At 43.7% G+C, this 18,969-nt stretch overlaps 1 protein-coding gene across 1 annotated transcript in view; it reads left to right on the top strand.

The window, feature by feature from the left end:
* sulf1 (sulfatase 1) overlaps positions 1 to 18,526 on the top strand; it is a 34,826-nt gene extending 16,300 nt beyond the window's left edge. The window contains exons 5-19 of the mRNA XM_061065010.1: positions 1,239 to 1,408; positions 4,195 to 4,345; positions 4,445 to 4,620; positions 4,823 to 4,951; positions 5,389 to 5,445; positions 7,556 to 7,682; positions 9,550 to 9,763; positions 10,207 to 10,453; positions 10,543 to 10,639; positions 10,734 to 10,828; positions 10,999 to 11,067; positions 11,893 to 12,062; positions 12,307 to 12,449; positions 12,592 to 12,715; positions 16,308 to 18,526. Coding sequence (XP_060920993.1) covers positions 1,239 to 1,408; positions 4,195 to 4,345; positions 4,445 to 4,620; positions 4,823 to 4,951; positions 5,389 to 5,445; positions 7,556 to 7,682; positions 9,550 to 9,763; positions 10,207 to 10,453; positions 10,543 to 10,639; positions 10,734 to 10,828; positions 10,999 to 11,067; positions 11,893 to 12,062; positions 12,307 to 12,449; positions 12,592 to 12,715; positions 16,308 to 17,254 — 2,916 coding nt within the window. The 3' untranslated portion in view covers positions 17,255 to 18,526. The remainder of the gene's footprint in view (positions 1 to 1,238; positions 1,409 to 4,194; positions 4,346 to 4,444; positions 4,621 to 4,822; positions 4,952 to 5,388; positions 5,446 to 7,555; positions 7,683 to 9,549; positions 9,764 to 10,206; positions 10,454 to 10,542; positions 10,640 to 10,733; positions 10,829 to 10,998; positions 11,068 to 11,892; positions 12,063 to 12,306; positions 12,450 to 12,591; positions 12,716 to 16,307) is intronic.
* Positions 18,527 to 18,969: the final 443 nt, after the last annotated feature.

Raw genomic sequence — 18,969 nt, 5'->3', positions numbered from 1 at the left:
TGTCACTTCCTTTCGACCTCCCAGACCCCTAAGCAGCATTGACTCAGTTTTTTGGAAAGCCAGTTAACACAGGGAAACAAGCGCGGCATTGCTTTGCTCTGCCATGTGCGCGCAATCACCAGCCTCCATTGGCACGCACAGCCGCCAGGCCTTTAAAGCTGTCCGGACTATAAAGCCTAATAATAGAGACAGGATGAATCAGCCAGACACACTTCTGACATTTCAGGGAAATCACCCTTTACCCTTTCATTCTGAACCTGGCACTCCCTTCCGCATGTTGTATGCCAGACAGCAGCTTGCCAAAACTACAGGTAGAATGATTGGTCTACTTTTGGAAACTTGGCAAATGCTTTTGAGATTTCAGTTCAGGGTGTGACCTACTGTATATTTAAGAAGAAAAAAAAAAGTCTCCAACACGGCTGAAATAAAGATTGTGATAAAATGTCAACGACTGTGGCTACTTTGATGTGACGATTTTCAAATTTCCTGAGTCTTTAAAGCAGGCAATACTTTTGCTCTTTCAGCATTGCCAATGTCACTTGAATTTAAAAACATAACTCGGGAATCTTACATCTTCTCCATCTCTTTTATGTAAGTGACCTGCAGCTCGTTTCCACATTAATACGTGAGGCTTCAAACATTTTGAGGTTTTTTGTTTGTGATTTGTGTGTTCCATCATTTCCCAGTATGGATAACCGAGAAGGAGGGAAAGCGCATTTAAAGAAAAAAGGGACAAAGTAAAGTGAATTAACATAGGAGAAAGAGAACGGATAGCCTGGAGTGAAGTACAGACGGTGGGAACTGTCATAACAACATACCATTTTAGAGCACCAGGCTCCTCTCACCATCAAGTGGTGTCACATTCAATAGTGCAGAGATCCACTGATGAGGCAACAGCCCGTATACTGTATACACATACACACACAGACCAAGTACACACTCTGATTTACACACACAGGCAAGCTGCCAGCTGTTGACTCGACAGATTGGTAATGTAGTGTACTCAATGGCCCCAGTTCATATCCCCACTGGCCACTCTCCATTTATCTGAAAATGACTGGACAAGGGTAGGCAACATGTCACGGTGATTGGACTGCAAACGAGTTTTATCAAGGCTCATGTTGTTTAGCATGTTCCCCAATTCCACCCTCTTTTTTTTAACCCTCTGTAGCTGGGATTTTAAAACCTGCAACACCTAATAAATCCCATTTACTTGAGGTTTTTGCTCTCTTTTCCAGGACTATTTCACAGATTTGATCACCAACGACAGCATCAACTTTTTCCGCATGTCCAAGCGGGTCTACCCTCACCGCCCTGTGATGATGGTCATCAGTCACGCTGCTCCACACGGCCCCGAGGACTCGGCTCCACAGTACGCTGAGCACTTCCCAAATGCTTCACAGCACATGTAAGTTAAATGCAGACTCAAATTATCGCACATGCTCAAACACATATGCTCATCAGGGTTCCCACAGAGGAATTTTTAGCGCTGTGAAGTAAAAAAAAAATAAAAAAATTAATGTTAAGGGCCCAGTTTTATAAATTACATACCCAGACATTCCTGCAGCTTTCATCTGCCCCAGTATGGAAATTTTTGTGTTAACATCCAATTAAGGATTTTACGATTTGGTGTACCTGACATTATAACAGTGCTCACGCCCCTCAATCCCCAGTGATGACAGGTTGCTTAGAAGCTGCTGGGGTCGCTGACTTGGCAAGCGTGAAATCAAAATGATTTATCATCCAAGAAAATGTGGGGCACGTACCATTAAGAAGATCAGTGTTGGCTTCTTTTAACAGAGCACTGTGCTCATGCCAAGCCAACATTGGCCTCCCTAAACTCTCATCACTAAGTTGAGGCAGCACTCCAATACTCGGGGTCGCTCCATGGAAACGTGCCCGTGCCTTCTCTTGGTGGGCCAAGGCTCCAAAGGGTGCACTATTCCGCTGGGTGGGGGGAGTTATGGTGTTTTTAGAGAGGTAGATGTAGCGTTCTTAGCAACAAGGCTGCTTTTTCTGCTGAATATTCCTCTTTTTGTTTGTTTATCAGCAGTTTTTAGTGTTACTCTCTTCCTTCCTCTTACTTTCCTTCCACTTAACATTCCACTCGGTCTGTCGGCTTCACTGCTCTGTTGTCTATCTCTATATCTCTGCTTCTGTCTCTCTGTTTACCTCTCCTCCTGTGTCTCCCGGTGTCATCTCTTGCTTTCTCATTCCTTGCCTATCTCCCCTTTCCCTCCCCTCCTGTGAAAATTCACAGAAGACTTCCTGTCCATTTCAATCAGTTTTCTCCCCGAGGCTCTCGGGTCGATTGGAATGCATTGTGTGCATCTCAGAACACCCTTTGTGACATTATTAATTTATTTTTAGCTCAAGCCTTCAGGGAGTGGGGGTGGAGCCAGGGCCTGTGAGTGACTAAAGGGGTTGCCCCAGTGATTCTGTGTAGTTTGAGTGTGTGTGGATTATGTGGATTGGTTACTGTGGTGGCCCAGGTGGATGATGGATATGAAAGGGTGTTTGTTTTGGTGCTTGTTGAGTTTACATTTTCATAACACGTATGAATAAAGTTTTTATTGGGAGGTGTTGCAGAGCTTGTTTTCTTTATAGATAGAATTTATGCAAAGTTACATTTTGAAATGTGATAATTCTCTACATTTCCAACCTGCCTATGGAAATTGTTGTTGTCTGATCATCTTCATGCATCTGTCTAAACAACAGATGAAATATACCTCTCAATCACAATGCACGGAGTTGGGAAGAAGCGTCGTGGCAGTGAAGGAGCAGCTGCCTCATAAATCATGTGGTGTCTGTACTTTTGACAGCAACAATAGCAGGGGAGGTTTGATGTTAATGTCATTAACATTCCTCACTGAAGGTGTCTCTTGGATCCAAGCGGAGCGCCTGACTTATTTTTAAACACTGTAGATGTGCTGCGGTTTTGCGGCGGCATGTCTCTCTGTAGCAGGGAGTGAATAGAAGTTATTCCGGTCGTAGCTCAACAAGTTGCTTCAGGGAATGTTGCTAATCCTCATGTGGGATATGTCCATGCTAAGTTTTGTAAGGTCAGGACAGGAGGCATTCTTGGGAAAACAGTGGGCCCTGGGCTCCTGTTATCCGGGGCTAATACCACAAAACATGACCTATGTGTGACAGGTGGCAGGTGTGACCTCTCCTATGGACTGGCTTGATTTTACTGACCTCTGCATTCCTGGTTCCCTGGTGCCCAGGGCCCCATACCTTGGTGGCCCATTGCCCAGAGACTAGTCCCTTTGTGGGGCTTATTAGACCGCCTGGCTAGGTGGGTGAAGAGTTCAGCCTGCTCACAAAGCAGGCCTAAGGAGACGAGAGCATAAGGCAGCTCACTCAATCAGAGCATAGCAGCTTCCATAGCAGGTCTCCGTTTAGTATCTAAGTCTTGATACTTTTTCTGATGTTGCTTGGACAGGAAAATGAACTGATTCAGACGCTATCTTAGGAGAAAATAATGTATTGTAGAAGGGAGTGTCTGACTACAAATCTGCCTTAGATTCTGGGGATATTTAAGTATACTCACAGTGTATTATTCTGTGATATAATAACTGTATCCTTCACCGTACTGTCTATTGTTGTGCTTTCCTTTTCAGCAGTCAGGTGAACAGGCCATGTGTGCTGTAACACAAACAAGGCTGCTTTTTTGTCCACTCTTGTTATCCCTCATTTCAAATGACCAAGACATATTGACTTTTTGATCCAAAAGTTGTTGCAAACTTGACTTTGGGGAATATTATTTTCTTTCAAATGTGCCAACCCTCAACTGACTTGTCTGTGCCAAGAGCGCCACGGAGCACGGAGACTCTCGTCTCTGTGTGAAGAGAGAGATGGCCGGAGAGAGGTGTGGAAAAACAGCAATGCTGCCTGCTGCTGAGTATTCGGACATTTCCTTTACCAGACAGAGCAGCTATTGACGTGTTTAGAGCGCAGTGGACAACTGTGGCACCTGTTACTGAGCAGTAGTTTGTGAGAAGTAGCAGACAGGTGTTTTTTGGCATCTGAAATGGGGTGTTACGTGCATCCATAAAAAATTCTCTCACTTCTTTGCGATCTCGGCAGATGCATGGTATACATGTATGTCCTATAAATCCTAAAAGCAGGCAGGTTTTTTTTTTTTCTCCACATTTTTCCTGACTCTTATCGCTGACGCTTTTTCCCTCCTAGCACCCCCAGCTACAACTATGCCCCAAATATGGACAAACACTGGATCATGCAGTACACAGGCCCCATGAAACCCATCCACATGGAGTTCACCAACTTCCTCCATCGGAAGAGGCTGCAGACACTCCAGTCTGTGGATGACTCAGTGCAGAAGGCAAGTGACTTTTAAGGTTTCTTACGGGCATGTAGTCATTGGAAAATATCTGGGTTATCCATTGCCTGTGTTCTCATTGTCAGTCATTTTACCTCGCAGGTTTATGAGATGTTAGAAGAAACTGGAGAGCTGGACAATACTTACATCATCTATACAGCTGACCACGGTTACCACATTGGTCAGTTCGGATTGGTCAAGGGCAAGTCCATGCCTTATGACTTTGACATCCGAGTGCCATTCTTCCTGAGAGGACCAAACATAGAGCCAGGGGCAGTGTAAGTCCAAACAACTTCATTTGCTTATAACATTACATTGCCTCCACTTTGTAAAAGGTCAGTCATCTGTACTGGGTGTATCTTGATGTTTTTCTGTCAGTGGGTATAGTGTTATTTGAATTTGTTTCGATTATTTGGCTTTGTTATATGATATCACTGAATGTACACCAGAATTAAATCTTATGTGCCTGTTTTTCTGCAGAAACCCTCATATGGTTCTGAACATAGACCTAGCTCCCACGATCCTCCACATTGCCGGGCTGGACACGCCTCCAGACATGGATGGAAAGTCCATCCTTAAGCTGCTGGAACAGGAAAGGACTGGCAATAGGTCTGTATGGATCCATCATGGCATGCTTGTCATGGATATTATGTACAGTAATTGCACAGTGTGCATGATATGTGCAACAGTACCTTTCATTTACCATTATTGAGCAAATGCATATTTCCAGAGCCAAAATAATTGCGTTTTACTCCAGCTGAGCACAAAGTGGGTTTAGGGCAATTTGGTGGATTTTCCTTGGCTGTGGGTCTCTGGCTTAGCTTCACCGAGGCTCTGCTAATAAGGTTTCCTGTAGAATTTGTTTGCAGATTGAATCATTTCTTTCCCCAGCAAACACAATCAGAAGACAATGTAAAAAATGAATGCAAAATCATTTTTCTTTATCAAGCATGTAAAAAAGCATTTTCAATATGTATCTTTCTCTTAAGAAAATAGGTGCTTAGGCCTTAGAGTTTCTATTAACGTTGTGCGTTTTGTTTTCATAGATTCAAACCCAACCGGAAACCCAAAGTCTGGAGGGACACATTCCTGGTGGAGCGAGGGTAAACTGGACCTCTATATTTCTTTTCCGCACCACAGACACATCCAGCCTATTGCAGAGCATCGAGTGTCACAAAAACCTGACGAAACATTTCGATGAACCAAACTGTGCAAGGCTCAGTGCATGTTCCCTCTTCCAGAGAACGCAGCTGCTTCTCTTGTTATCTGACAGACGTTTCCTGACCGCAGTCGGCCTGGAAATAAAAAAGCGCTGGAAGAGGTTTAAAATGTGATGCTGTTAGGTGAAGCGGTGAAGAGCGGTTGGCAAGTTATGACGGCTCATGCAAGAGGCCCAAACATTGTGAAACACGGTCGTTTGATCATTTACAAGAAAAACAAGCAATCTTTGTCTTCCAAGGAGCCTTTGATATATCAAGACCTTTTGGGCAGTATTAGCCCTCTTTTCCTGAGACAGACAGACAGTACTTTCAGTAACATGGTGGAAATTGACTCATGCTAAATAAACAAAGGCTAGTCAGGCTCAGGATGATGTTACTTGAGGAAGACCAGAAGACTCAATCCAGTCAGAGGTCACTAGCTCCCGAAGTGAGGAATGCAGCAGCCACACTATAGCCAATGCTTGACTATTTCCCCTAGACTGTTTTCTTGTAGTGCATACAGCACGCTATCAAAAACCTTGTTAGTTATTTACTCAGCCTCTCCTCGGCTGTCGGATAACATGTTGATGATACCTCTAATCTGTCAGCCAGGTTTTTTTCATTTAAGACGTTTGGCTGTGGTAACCTAAAGATTTGGAGAGAAATATTCCCATATGGCTTTTTTTGCAAGAACAAAACATTAAAAAAAGGAAAGGTAGAGGACATAAGGACATCGGTAGAAAGAGGAGGGAAGAGTAACACTGGTTGGGGCCAGATTGTGCTGGCAGCTTGTGTAATGGTACTGTATTGTACAGTATGTCATGTTCTCCCACACAGCTGCTGTTTTTCCCCAACTATCATTCCCTCACCGTCCTTTTTTTTTTTCTTTTTCTATCTTGGCCGTCCCATCTCCTTTCCACTAATATTGCTCGTTTGCGACTGCGTCAACATCTGCAGACACGAGAGTAGAAAAGAAGCAGTAGTTGGCTCTGCTGCTACTCATGCAGATTGGTTTCCTGCTGGGCTATGTTTGTGCAACAGAAGAGCTGGCCGCTCTGTGGACCGCTGAGTATGAAATGAAAAGAGTGTGGCCCTTTGACCTGTTGGGGCTTTAGCTCATTTAATCCATTCCTCCATTAATCCACACTGTTTATAAAGGCTGTCTGCTCGTGCGCTTGTCTCTAAACGCTGAGATTAGCCTCGACATACACACAAACAGTAGCTGATGTTTTTGTGTAGTTTTCTCACGTGTTAGGTGATGTTCCCCATGATTAATATCAGTTTCCTCATGCAACTTACAGTATTGTGGCTTGGGGCCTGAATAACATGGGACTGACTACTTTGTAAATCCAGTCTTCTTCATAACGCAGACGTCAGAGAGCGACTCTGACAACAACTGCTAGCTCTTTAATCACAGTTGGCTAAATGCTAAATCCTACAGCCAAGCCAGTTTGTGAATATTGGCTGTTTTCCCCTGAATTAGAGTGCTAGACAGGACTGGACAAGACAACAGGCCTTCTTTTAAACGAGACAGGTTGTTTTGTACTTCGCAGTTGCCATCATTCTGTCTGCTTGTTGCGAGCAGCCAGGCCATGTTGGCAGAAAGTGAGGGATAGAGCAAGGGGACACAAGGGGGGCTGGTAAGGCCTGAACACAGACTCGGCCAGGCCTTGTGGTAGTAGCGGAGGAGAAAGGGGGCAGGGTAGTTGAATGTGATGCCAAGCCGAGGTCAAACAGCTTGGCCTGGAGCTGAGCACTGGTGTGACGCAGAGCCGAGCTCCGTGCCCAGACCCACCGGCACACCACAGATGCTACATAACTTATCCATTCACTGGCCATGACCACGAGAAGCACACAGAATGAGCTGTGACAGAAAGTAAAAAACAGGAAACTCTTAAATTGTATAAAACTTTATGTTGGCTCCCTTAGGTTTAGTAATACTTTGTGTGCTGGCTCTCTAAATATGTCCTTTTGTTGATGCGTATTTCCTCTTTTTTTTTTTTTTGTGCTGCAGAAAGATCCTGAGAAAGAAGGATGACTCACTGAGTACTCAGCACACCAACAGCCTTCCCAAGTACAAGAAGGTCAAAGAGACCTGCCAGCAGGCCGAATTCCAGACACCCTGTGAACAGCCAGGACAGGTAACACAAACACACCCATGTGCAAATCTTTTTTTTAAAACACAGATGAGTTAGCCTTGATATCCACAAAGGGAGGTTTCTTTAGTTCTCTTAAATGTTTAAGAGTATCACTGTTGAAGTGACCTCCATGCTGCCTGCTTAACTATTCCATAGAGCCACAAGAAAAGTAGCCATTTAAAGAGTGGACCCTTTAGCACTGTTTTGTGGTGCATTACTTACACTAATTAAAAAGACAATGGAGCAATTCTTGTTGAGATAAGTTCTGAGTGAGTGTAGTTTGATGTAAATACAGTTCAGTGTACTCAGTGTGTATGCATTTTAAACTGTGCCCTGTGGACGTGTACAAATTGTAATAACTTATTTTTTTCTAATATGCCATTGCTTAGCATGAAGAGAGGATTGCACTTAACGCTTACGAACATGCAAGTGTCTCATCTTCATTTAGTTGTAATCTGTTCATCCAGCTTCTCTTCTCTGTTATCTACATGCAAAGAGGAAGAGCAGGGGTCATTATCAGGGATTACAGAGAATATTATGCCTTTTTAAAGGACGGCTTACCTCCCTCTCACAGTGAGCCAAACCTGTGGCTCAAACTGAATCATTTCACGGAAAGAGTTAATAATGGGCTCTTCAACAAGGATACTGAATCTCTGTCTTGATTCTGATTTCGGGTACAATGAAAGACGTTTTGTTTTCAAAAGCCTTAAAGGTTTAAATATGACCAAAATGATCTTCTAAGAGCATAGCTTCTGTGGGTTTTTTTGTAACAAGGCTTCTGTGGTCCTTTGGAAATGGATGGTGCGATAACGCTGTGAGTTTGTTGTGGGTTCACCAGATTTACTCACCAGGGACATCGAAACCTCTGTGTATGTGTATGTTTTTGGGGAGCGTGTGAGTGACGTGTGGTACTTTGGCTCTTTTACTTCCCACTCATGTTTCAGCTTGCATGGTCAGCCATGTCTGCTTCTAACCAACCTCCCCCTCCCTCCCTCCACCTCCTGCTTCGTTTCTCATCTATCCCTGGAGTCCTGCTGCTGCTGCTTTGGTTCTGTTGTAGCTTGAAATGACTCACAGGACAGAAGGCGAGAGAGAAGGATAAAGAAAGATGAAGATTGTTTTCATCCCTGAGTCTTAATACATCTCTCTGTCTCTGCTGACATAACGTCTCTGCTGGGCCTGTAAGCTCTTCCTCACTATATGAGCCTGGCAAATGAAACCGGATCTTCCACATTGCTCTTTGTTTGGACCCTCATTCCCACACTCACCGCTGATCATTTGCACGTCACTCTGCAGATGTGTCTCTTCCATTTAAGCAAGGCCCAACCAGTGCTGCTACTCACATCAATCAGCCTGGAGTTTCTTTAACTTGTGCGACTGGATGTTGAGAAAGACACAGACGATATATGCACGTGGGTGGGTGTGTGTTTGTTTGATGACGCACTCGGTCTCTGTGAGAATGATAGGGGTATCCTTTTTATTTTATTTTCTAGACACCAGACAGGCCCAGTTCATCTCATGTGGTCGTTTTGGTTTATCTGTCCAGCTGCTTTTGGATGCCATTCTTTCCCTCAGGCGGAGATTTGCCTGATATATCTGTCAAAGGCATTAGTTTCAAAAGGAGACTCTAAAGTCACAGCAAAATAGAGGCTTTGTTTGAGATTAAGTTATTCTGATTGTTAACATCTCGAACACTCATCAACTAAACGCTGAGGGAACATCTGGGATTGTGTTAAAGATACACATCAAATACACTTTTGGTTTGTTCTAATTTGTAGTAATCTCCACATTTAAATTAGATTTAAAGAGAGAAAGCTGAAGAGAGAAGAAAGAACTCATGTGGAAATGTTCTCTCTGCTTTGGTTGACAGAAGTGGCATTGTGTGGAGGAGATCACAGGCAAGTGGAGGATACAGAAGTGTAAAGGTGGGTCAAAAGAAGGCTCCAGGAAGAGGGCCCGCAGCCTGAAGCCCCGCAGCAGTTACGACAACAGAGAGAGGGGCTGCGACTGCAGTGATGCTGCCTTTAAACCCTCCAGGGCCGACCGGCGCTCCCACCGACAGTTCTCCTCCTCATCTGGCCAGCGTGAGTGTACATGAATCTGTTACTGCTTCATCTAATGTTGTTTTAGTATAAAGTCATGTAAAGTCATGGAGGAATGTATGTACATGTGTGTAGGATTATTTAAGATATCTCAATCCACATGTAAAGAGCCATGTCCAAATGCAATGATTTCTTTCTTAACTTATAACGTTGTATTGATGTCTGCCACTCAATACAAGTTTGAGAAAAAGAAATCTGCAAAGGCTCAGGGCTAGATTTCCTGTAATGGATTGTTTAAGCTCTAAAGGGAGACAGATGCATTGAAATAGCAAACATCCTGCAACAAGTTCTGCAATTTGTTCTGTGGATGTTTCCCTGTGTGTGTGCTTTATTAGGTTTATTGGATCTGAGTGGTGTGTTGCCCTCTAGTGGCGTGTGGAAAAAGTGCAACTCCAGAAATGTGACAACAAAAATGTGTTTTGTAGGTTATCGTCCACGGTTTGTCCACACTCGGCAAGCCAGGTCCCTGTCTGTGGAGTTTGAGGGTCAGATATATGATGTCGACCTTCAAGCGGACGATCAGTCAGCTGTCCGCCGCCGCGTCATCTCAAAGCGACACTACAACCCTGAGGACCCGGAGTTCGATTTAGGGACTGATGACGCTTCAGAAGAAATGCTTGCAGATGACACGAACGCTGTTGGATACCCGAACTCTGTGAAAGTTACACACAAGTAAGAGGGATTAGCACAATGACGCACATCTATATATACTGTGTGTCGGTCAAAGGAGCAGTGAATGACATGTGCTCCTTCTGTTTCAGGTGTTTTATCTTAATGAATGACAGCATCCATTGTGAAAGAGAGATCTACCAGTCCTCCAGAGCCTGGAAGGACCATAAGAGCTACGTGGACCAGGAGGTGAGTGAACACACAAATCTTTTATTAGGTCGTCAAAGATTTGTTATACAAGACAAAAGATCATTGTTAATATTTGTTGCACATTTGATTGCAGATTGAAGCCCTTCAGGACAAAATCAAAAACCTCAGGGAAGTTAGAGGCCACCTGAAGAGGACACGACCAGACGAGTGCGACTGTGGAAAGAAGGGGTCAGTCATTACAAATTTACCTTTCAAGTGTCTCTCTTTCCTGCTTTTTCCATACAGAATGTAATTATTCTGAACATGTTTTGCACCTGATTCAAATCCCTTTCCCAAAATGCAAAGCCCAAAAGCATTTGTGTCTGGTCCTTAGTCTCTTTCTCTGTTTATAAAACCAGCTATTATAGCAAAGGGGACAGAAAAGCAGAGAGGTTGAAGAGCAGGAATGATCAACTCCATCCGTTTAAGTGAGTTATTCTTCCCCTTTGAATGATGGTTTTTCCCCCATTTAGTGTCATTCTTTATAGATTAATACTCATCCTGACTTTGCCTGATGCCCGTGTTAGATGTCATTTGGCCAAACATCTGTAAAGATTTGCATGGTCACTGCATGTATATATAAAATACACCTTCATTCAGATAACTTTGTAGTCCAAAGATGACCAATCCAGCATGTGTGTGGTTTGTGTTTGTACTATGATGTGACTATTCCCCTTGAACACAAACAAGTTCTTAAAAAAGCATTTTGTCTCCACGTTTTTAATTCAGTATTTGGTCCCTGAATGGTCTAAAAATGACAAAGCCGATGTATTGCAGGATCCCATTCTTTACCGTGTGTGTGTGTGTGTGTGTGTGTGTGTGTGTGTGTGTGTGGGTGGGGGGGGGGGGGGGGGGTCTGGAAGTGATTGAGTTGCATGGAAAGATAAAATGACTCAACAGAGGGGAAATCAGTCAATCCCTCAAACAAAGCGATCAACTTGCACCAGGAAACATTGGGAACACATTATGCCAATACAAAGCAGCTGTTTTTTCTCAGTGCCTGTTCTGTGTTCAGACATGGAGGACGATGGGACAGTGGCTAGAATGTCATCCAGAGAAAATTGGACAAAGTAAGAGCTTAAACATGAAAGTAAACAGGCTGTCATACCCTGGCATCAGTGATGCCTTCTGGAAGTCCCCTCAAGATCTTCCACTGTGTGGTTGCTGGCAATAGGGAGGGGATGTGGGCTGATGTCATCTTTGTGTTGCGCAGTTTGTTTGTAACATTTTTACCTTTTTTTTTCGTCTGACAGGGAGGCCGCGGAAATTGACGGACGTTTGCAGTTGTACAACGAGATCCGTAGGAGGAAAAAGGAGAGGAAGGTGAAGAAGCGGCAGAGGAAGGGAGACGACTGCAGCCTTCCTGGTCTCACCTGTTTCACACATAACAACGACCACTGGCAGACTGCTCCCCTCTGGTCATGTATGTATTCTCACACCAAGGTCACCACAACGCAAGACAATGACCTTGAGACCTGTTTAATGTAGAAAAATACATTTTTATTACAAAAACTGTGGGCAACTCTTACTCACTCACCACATTAAGGCTACTTTTTCTAATGTCTACCTCTACCATTTCTTTATGAATCCATCTTGCAAATCAACCGACCTCAGTCAAACCACTTGTAGATTGTAACTGACTACAATTAATCTCTGTTACTGTCTAGTGGGCGGATTCTGTGCCTGCACAAGCTCCAACAACAACACCTACTGGTGCCTGAGAACCATCAACGAGACCCACAACACACTGTTCTGCGAGTTCTCCACCGGCTTCCTGGAGTACTTTGACCTCAACAGTGACCCGTACCAGGTGTGTGAACATCTGTCTGCAGTCATTCAGCTGTGTCCCTGCGTCAGAAAACTAGCTGGAACAACACATAGTGACGCTAAAACAAAAATATAATGTGATGCTTGATGCTTCATTGTGCTATTTTTTTGTGTTGCTTGTGCAGCTGACCAACGCCGTGTATGCAGTGGATAGGGAGGTGCTGAACTCTCTCCACGCCCAGCTCATGGAGATGAGGAGTTGTCAAGGTTACAAGCAGTGTAACCCTCGCCCAAAAGGCTTGGATACAGGTAAAAAAGAAAGAGCTAATATTTCACCTGTCCTAAAGCGTTGGTTCATGTGGACGTTTACACCGGGTATAGTGGAAGTTGTTATGCATACAATGACTGAAGCAGAATTTACACCCAGAAGTGTTAGAGTGAAGAGAAGAGAGGATTACATTTGAATATAATGAATGTTCTAAAAACGAGAAGCTGCAGCAATATTGATACTTGATATATTCCAGTCTACTCTTCTGCTGTGTTGTGAGTCTGTTTCAGTCCCAGTGGTGTGTGTTTGCACATATCTGCATGCTGCATGTGTATGGGGATGATCCACTCAGAAATGTATGCTGAGATTTCCGGTGGAGGTCAAGGAATCACTCTAAATCATTTGTTGATGTTTGTTCAATGTATTCTTTCCACACTCTGCACTCTCTTTCCCAGAACAGGACGTCCACTCACTTCCTCTTTTACATAAACCAAGTGTTTCCAGTTATTTAATGTTACAATAAAAATGAGGCCCTGTACTGTATCATTGGTACGTCCTGGCCTTCATCCTCTCTGTGACTCATCGAGTGTTGGAGATATTATTTTGAGGGTGCTGTCACCAAGGTAATAGAGGCTGTCGTTTTATTTCTGCTTGTCATGCATCAGTGCTAAAATCAGCCGTTACGTATTTTTACTACAACCACATACAACCTCCCAGAGTACATATACCCTGCAGAGCAGGATGGAAGGGGTTAATAAGTCATATTGCGACGATGACCAAAGCTTTCGTGTGTGGCATGAACCGGCTGCGTTGGTTTATGTCCTTAGGGTAAAAAAAGTTAATGTCTGTAATTACCAGCTGGAGAGTGGAGCACTGGAGCGGCCAAGCTGCTCTGAGAAAACTGATTGTGTTTCAACGCTGGCACACCGGGCTTGTCAAAGCGGTGCCAACACACGTCACGTAGCAGCCTAAAATCTCTTACTCGCACTGACTGCCCTCGCTCATGTGTGATGCCAGCTCCATGAAGCGATGAAATTGCTGTTGTGGTTACATCAAGTGATGTTTTTGTTGGAGGAATAGATTATTAAATTTTTAACTGGCCTCATGACATGGATCTAGCTGTAACTTGCTTCTATTTATGGCGTGTGACTCAAGGTTATCCAGTCAGGTGATAATAGCGGTTGTTTATTTTACTTTGAAGGGGAAACCCCTGTTAAACTCTGCACAACACAAGCCACTCAATTCTGATCCTCATCCCCTCAATCCACCATTTTGAAAACCCACCATTCAAATCTCTTTTCTCCTCATTCTGATCATCCAATAATCGCATTTGTCCCTAGGGAGTAGCAGCTGTGCATGAAGACATCTTCAGTGTGAATGATCTCTTTATCTCCCTCCCGTATCTCCTTGAATCAAAGAATTAACAATCGATTGCTTTTATTTTCCCGATCAGGAGGTAAAGAAGGAGGAAGCTATGAGCCACACAGGTATCCACCAATTTTTGTTTCTCTTCAGTGGCTTTTTTCTTTAACACCTGCATGGGCCGAATTCGCCTCATACCCACTAATCCATCCATCCATCCATGGAGTGCTGGCACTTGATCTGTGGCTGCATGCTGGGAACACGCTAACAAGCATAACAGATGATTTTTTTCTCTCATTAAAGCAGCTTGATTTTTATCACCTCTGTGCACAGTATTTGTCTTCACTTAAAACTGCTCGGTAATGTCAGTCTGCAGCTATTTGAACATGTAATCATCAGCCCACATTGTCTCTGCAACAAGCTTCATATATTTGCAGTTGCCTGAGTCAAAATATAGCTTCCAACTGGTATCATAGCTATTCTTACGATAGCATGGCTAAATACGTCCTTCAGTGAGGTGCTGAGTATGTGCTTCTACTTAGCCTAGCATCGAATGCACGTGTATGACAAAGCATGATACTGTATCATCCCCTCATTCATACATCACACTCTACATGAAAGCATAAAGGAGAAGTTTGACATTATGGAAATACTCGTATTGGACTCCAAGAGTCTAATGAGAAGCTCAATGGACAACAGCTGATTAGTTTAGCTTAGCGTAGAAAAATAACTTTGTAATCAAATCGGCTCTTGGACTGTTTTGTTTTTTATTTGAGTTTGCTCATAAACCTTGGTGTGTTTGTGTTTTTACAGGGGAATCAGGCTACTTGTTTCCCCTGCTTCCAGGCATATTGTTCCATACAGTACACATATGGAGCTACATTCAGGGGAAAATTAGCTTAGCTTAGCATAAATACCTGAAGCAGGCGAACAGAGTTAGCCGGGCTCCACTGTGAAAAAAGTGTGGAATTAGGCTAGTGAACTTATTATTGATCCATTAAGTACATGTGTGGGGCTACAGCCAGAGACAGTTAGCTTAGCTTTGCTTAGGTTAGCATAAAACTGGAATTGGGAAAATGAGCTAGCTTGACTCTGCTTCATAACCTGTTGTGTAAAAAAAAAAAAGACAATTTGCATTTTTCCAAGGAGTCAAGTTGCGTTGTTAAGCAGTGCTTTAAATGTAAATGCTAAGCTAAGCCAACTCTACGTTGACTGTAGTTCACATTCAGAAAGAAAACAAATAAGAACATTTCTCAAAATGTCAAAATGATTCCTTTACTATCACCCTCCATGCCATGTCAGCTACATTCATATACAAACCATCACATCAGTTCTCCAGTGTGTCACTGTCACAGCATTCATACATTTGCTCACGGCCATTAGCTTGTGGTAGAATGGACGCACGAGTTGCTGTGACCTCTCTGTCCTCCCAATGACCTCTGTCTCTGACACCTGCTTACCAGGCAGCAGCAGCACCGAAAGTGGTCAAAGAGGAGACCAAGCCTCTCCTTCCTGTGAGTCCCTCAGTCTACATGCAAGCATCTCCATTCTCTAGCTGCAGTACACACAAGAAAGCTCATCTCACCAGAACCTTAAAATAGCAATTGTGCTTCTTTCCCCATTTTGAAACAGAATCCAGGTTTAGCCTTTTGCTGCAAGTTTCCTTAATTTGCCTCTTTTTCTGATAGCATTTTGTTTTGTTTTCTGTGGATACACCATTCAGCAGCAAGCTTTTCCTTTTTCCCCTCAGCATCTTCTTGTTTTTTTATATATATAGTTGTTCCTTCTCCTGTTAAGTTTTTTTTCCCAGGTTGCCTGACTTTGCATTTCGATCGAGTCAAGTCCTTTCATTAACTGTGCCATCATGTTTTCTTGTACAGCTCAGTTTGTTAGACTTCTATGATGGATCATTCAATGTTTTTTTTTTCTGTCTGTCTGCTGTGAAATTTTAAGGCAGCATGTGTTTGCACTACTCATGGCTTGAGCTTAGTGTGGTTGCTGTGTTTATCTAGTTTATCTAATGCAGCTTTTGTGTGTGGGTGTGTGTGAGTGTGCTTGTGAGTGTGCTTGTGCGTGTGCTTGTGTGTGTGCTTGTGTGTGTGTGTGTGTGTGTGTGTGTGTTGCTTGGGGAATCAAACCCCACACAGCTGGCTGCTGTAGTGGGAGCAGGAGGCTGGGCATGACTGCATGCTGTCTCAGTATAAACTTGAAAAGAGCTCCCTGTTCTTCTACTTCACGTCTTAAAAGTTTTTCTTTCTCTCTGTTTGGCAGCACACAGCCCATATGGGACGGACGACAAGGTTAAGCTGCCGAACTTGACGGACGAGGAGGTGAACTGGCAGGGACTGGAGGATCTGTATAGCATGAACGAAAGCCTTTATGAATTTAGGCCTGACTACAGCCCCAGCCCAGACAATTGGGCAAACTTTGAGAAGGATGTAGATATTATATTTGCACTGCGTCACGTTTTAAACAAACTCAACCGAACCCAAGACCCTGACGACTCCACCCTGCCAGAGCTGGGCTCCGGGGCCGGGGGTGGAGGCCTCGAAGAGGGCAGTGGTGAAGAGTCTGCCTCAGCCATCAACGTCTGGCCAGGCCTGGCAACAGAGGATCCCCCCACCACCCCCGCCCCCAGCAAAAGACCGCCGGCACCACCCACACCCAGGTCCACACTGGAATGGAAACTGGAATCTGTCAACGACCTTCCTGAGAGACAAAGGGAAAGACCTGGGGGGTCTGCGATGTCAGGGTCACTGGCCACTGCATCATCAGAAGGTCCAAGGAGAGACGGGCTGTTGTTCCAAAGCGACATGTGGGCGCAGCAGCTGGAGGAGATCGAGGGAGACTTCTTCAGTGGGAATGGGCTGACTGAGCTGACTGAGCTGGAGACGCGACATGACACACTGCTGCGCACTCACAACAGCCTGCAGCTGCAGCCAGCAGTGGAAGGGGGCCCTCAGGGTCTCGGTCTTGGCCTGGACCTTGAAGAAGAGGAGGACATTTTCAAGGCGCAAGGCTACCTCCCTTTCTCCCCACAGACACTGAGGCCCAAGGTGCAGACCAGCACCCCTGGGAGCCCCCCCTCCTCACAGAGCAGCACCCCACAGAGTGTGGGTGATGTACTGCAGGCACTGCCTCAGACCACACTGCCCCTCACCTTGGACTATGAGGGAAGCGGCAGCTCTCTGCCTCAACCCTCTAATCAGACCCTCTGAGGCAGACGCAGGCGCTGGCAAGCCAGCCAATGAGCTGCTGGTCGCTATAGAGACACAGGGACACAGTGATTGGGAGATGAACTAGCCAAGAACAAAGGCATGTGAGGCCACCTCAATCAGAGGTGTATAATGAGTATTGAAATTATTGTTTATTTTTTTAAAGGTGCCTACATTTATTAGTAAACAGTGTTATGTTTTTAAATATATATTTAGAAAAGAAAAGCCTTAATGCAGCTAAACTTGAGTGTTGAGATTACAAATGGTTAATCCCACACAGATAACACACCATAATGTTTTTGATATGTTTTTATGAAAAACGAGTGTGAATGGTTAGCATTAGCTTTAGATATGCTCCAGTCTTTAAAAAAAAAAAAAATCCATTATCATAAATCTGCCTGGCAACAGGATACCTAATCACTGTTTTATCACTTACATTAACAAAGTCAACATTGGACCTGCACTTTTAGCTCGGCCCTCCGCTGTTTGTGGAGATGAAATGTGTCCTACTTTCAACTTTCTTTCTTTTTTTATTCAACTTTAACAACTGCTTTGTCACTTGTGAAAAACATCCACACGAGTCAAACAAAACCTTATTTATTAGAAGCTATTCTTAAATCTGTTATTTGATATATTTTATAGCATTTTATTTCCTGTCTTTCCATCTGCTTTCATTAAAAGTATCAGATGTTTGGACAATCATGGGTCATCATGGGTTTTAAGTCATCTTCTTAGTTATTCTCCTACATTAAAAATGTGCATTTCTGTGTCTTTCCAGGGAATTAATGCACCACTGCACCAGCTCCAACTTTGTAGAGTCGCATGCTTGTCACCATAGCCAGTTTTTCTAACATTACTAAAAGTATCTGTACTAATTACAAGCAAATGTTTACAAAATCACCTGGGCTCTAGAAAATGTTCATTGAGTAACTGTAATGGGAAATGTCACCAGCTAATCATGTGGTGTATGATGTAGTTCTTTTATAATCCACAGAATATGTGGCTCATTGTCTAATCAGCCAATGTAACTGCACACTCCCTTTGAAATGGTTATACTGTCTGACATCACACCGTCACAGCTCTGGGTATGACCGTTTACAACTAAATGTGTGACATTTCTACAAGTTGTTCATCTCTGCTGATGGTTATCATGTTAAACTGGTTCTACTCAGCTGATGCTGTCCCTTTTCTCTCAACAGTGTGTGTAGAAGTGTTAAAACAAAGTTTGGTTTCAGGAAAGCCATGAAGCTGTTAAGAAATAAAACCTTTCAACCTCCCCAGTGATGTTTCAAATGTTGATCCTTTGAAGGGAAAACATTAAATCAGCCAAGTTAATTTCCATTTTTTTTTTTTTTTTACAGTTTTTAATGACAAATATCAAGTATTCAAGGCATTTGTAAACCAAGTGTTCACAAACCAACAATTAGACTTCTGCTCCTGAAGAACTAAAGCGATAAGAGCTCGACTTTCAGAATGCAGCTTCTGTTCACTTTCAGTTCAAATACTGATGAAAGAGAACAAGTTAAAGCAAAAATGTACAGTCAAACTGAAGTCGTCAGTGTCAGCAGTAATCCAGGCATCTGAGCAGCAGGTTTACAGTAGAGTCAGAGCAGACATCCCTGCCTTTACCGTGGATATGCTCGTGTGGAATTACTGCATGATTCTCTGTCCTGACCTACCAGGAGTGCACGGTTCTGATCTGTGCTGATCAACTCAGA

This window comes from Labrus mixtus, chromosome 19, assembly GCF_963584025.1.
Source record: "Labrus mixtus chromosome 19, fLabMix1.1, whole genome shotgun sequence".
NCBI classification, from domain to species: domain Eukaryota; kingdom Metazoa; phylum Chordata; class Actinopteri; order Labriformes; family Labridae; genus Labrus; species Labrus mixtus.
This window is presented reverse-complemented; position numbering and strand designations above follow the sequence as displayed.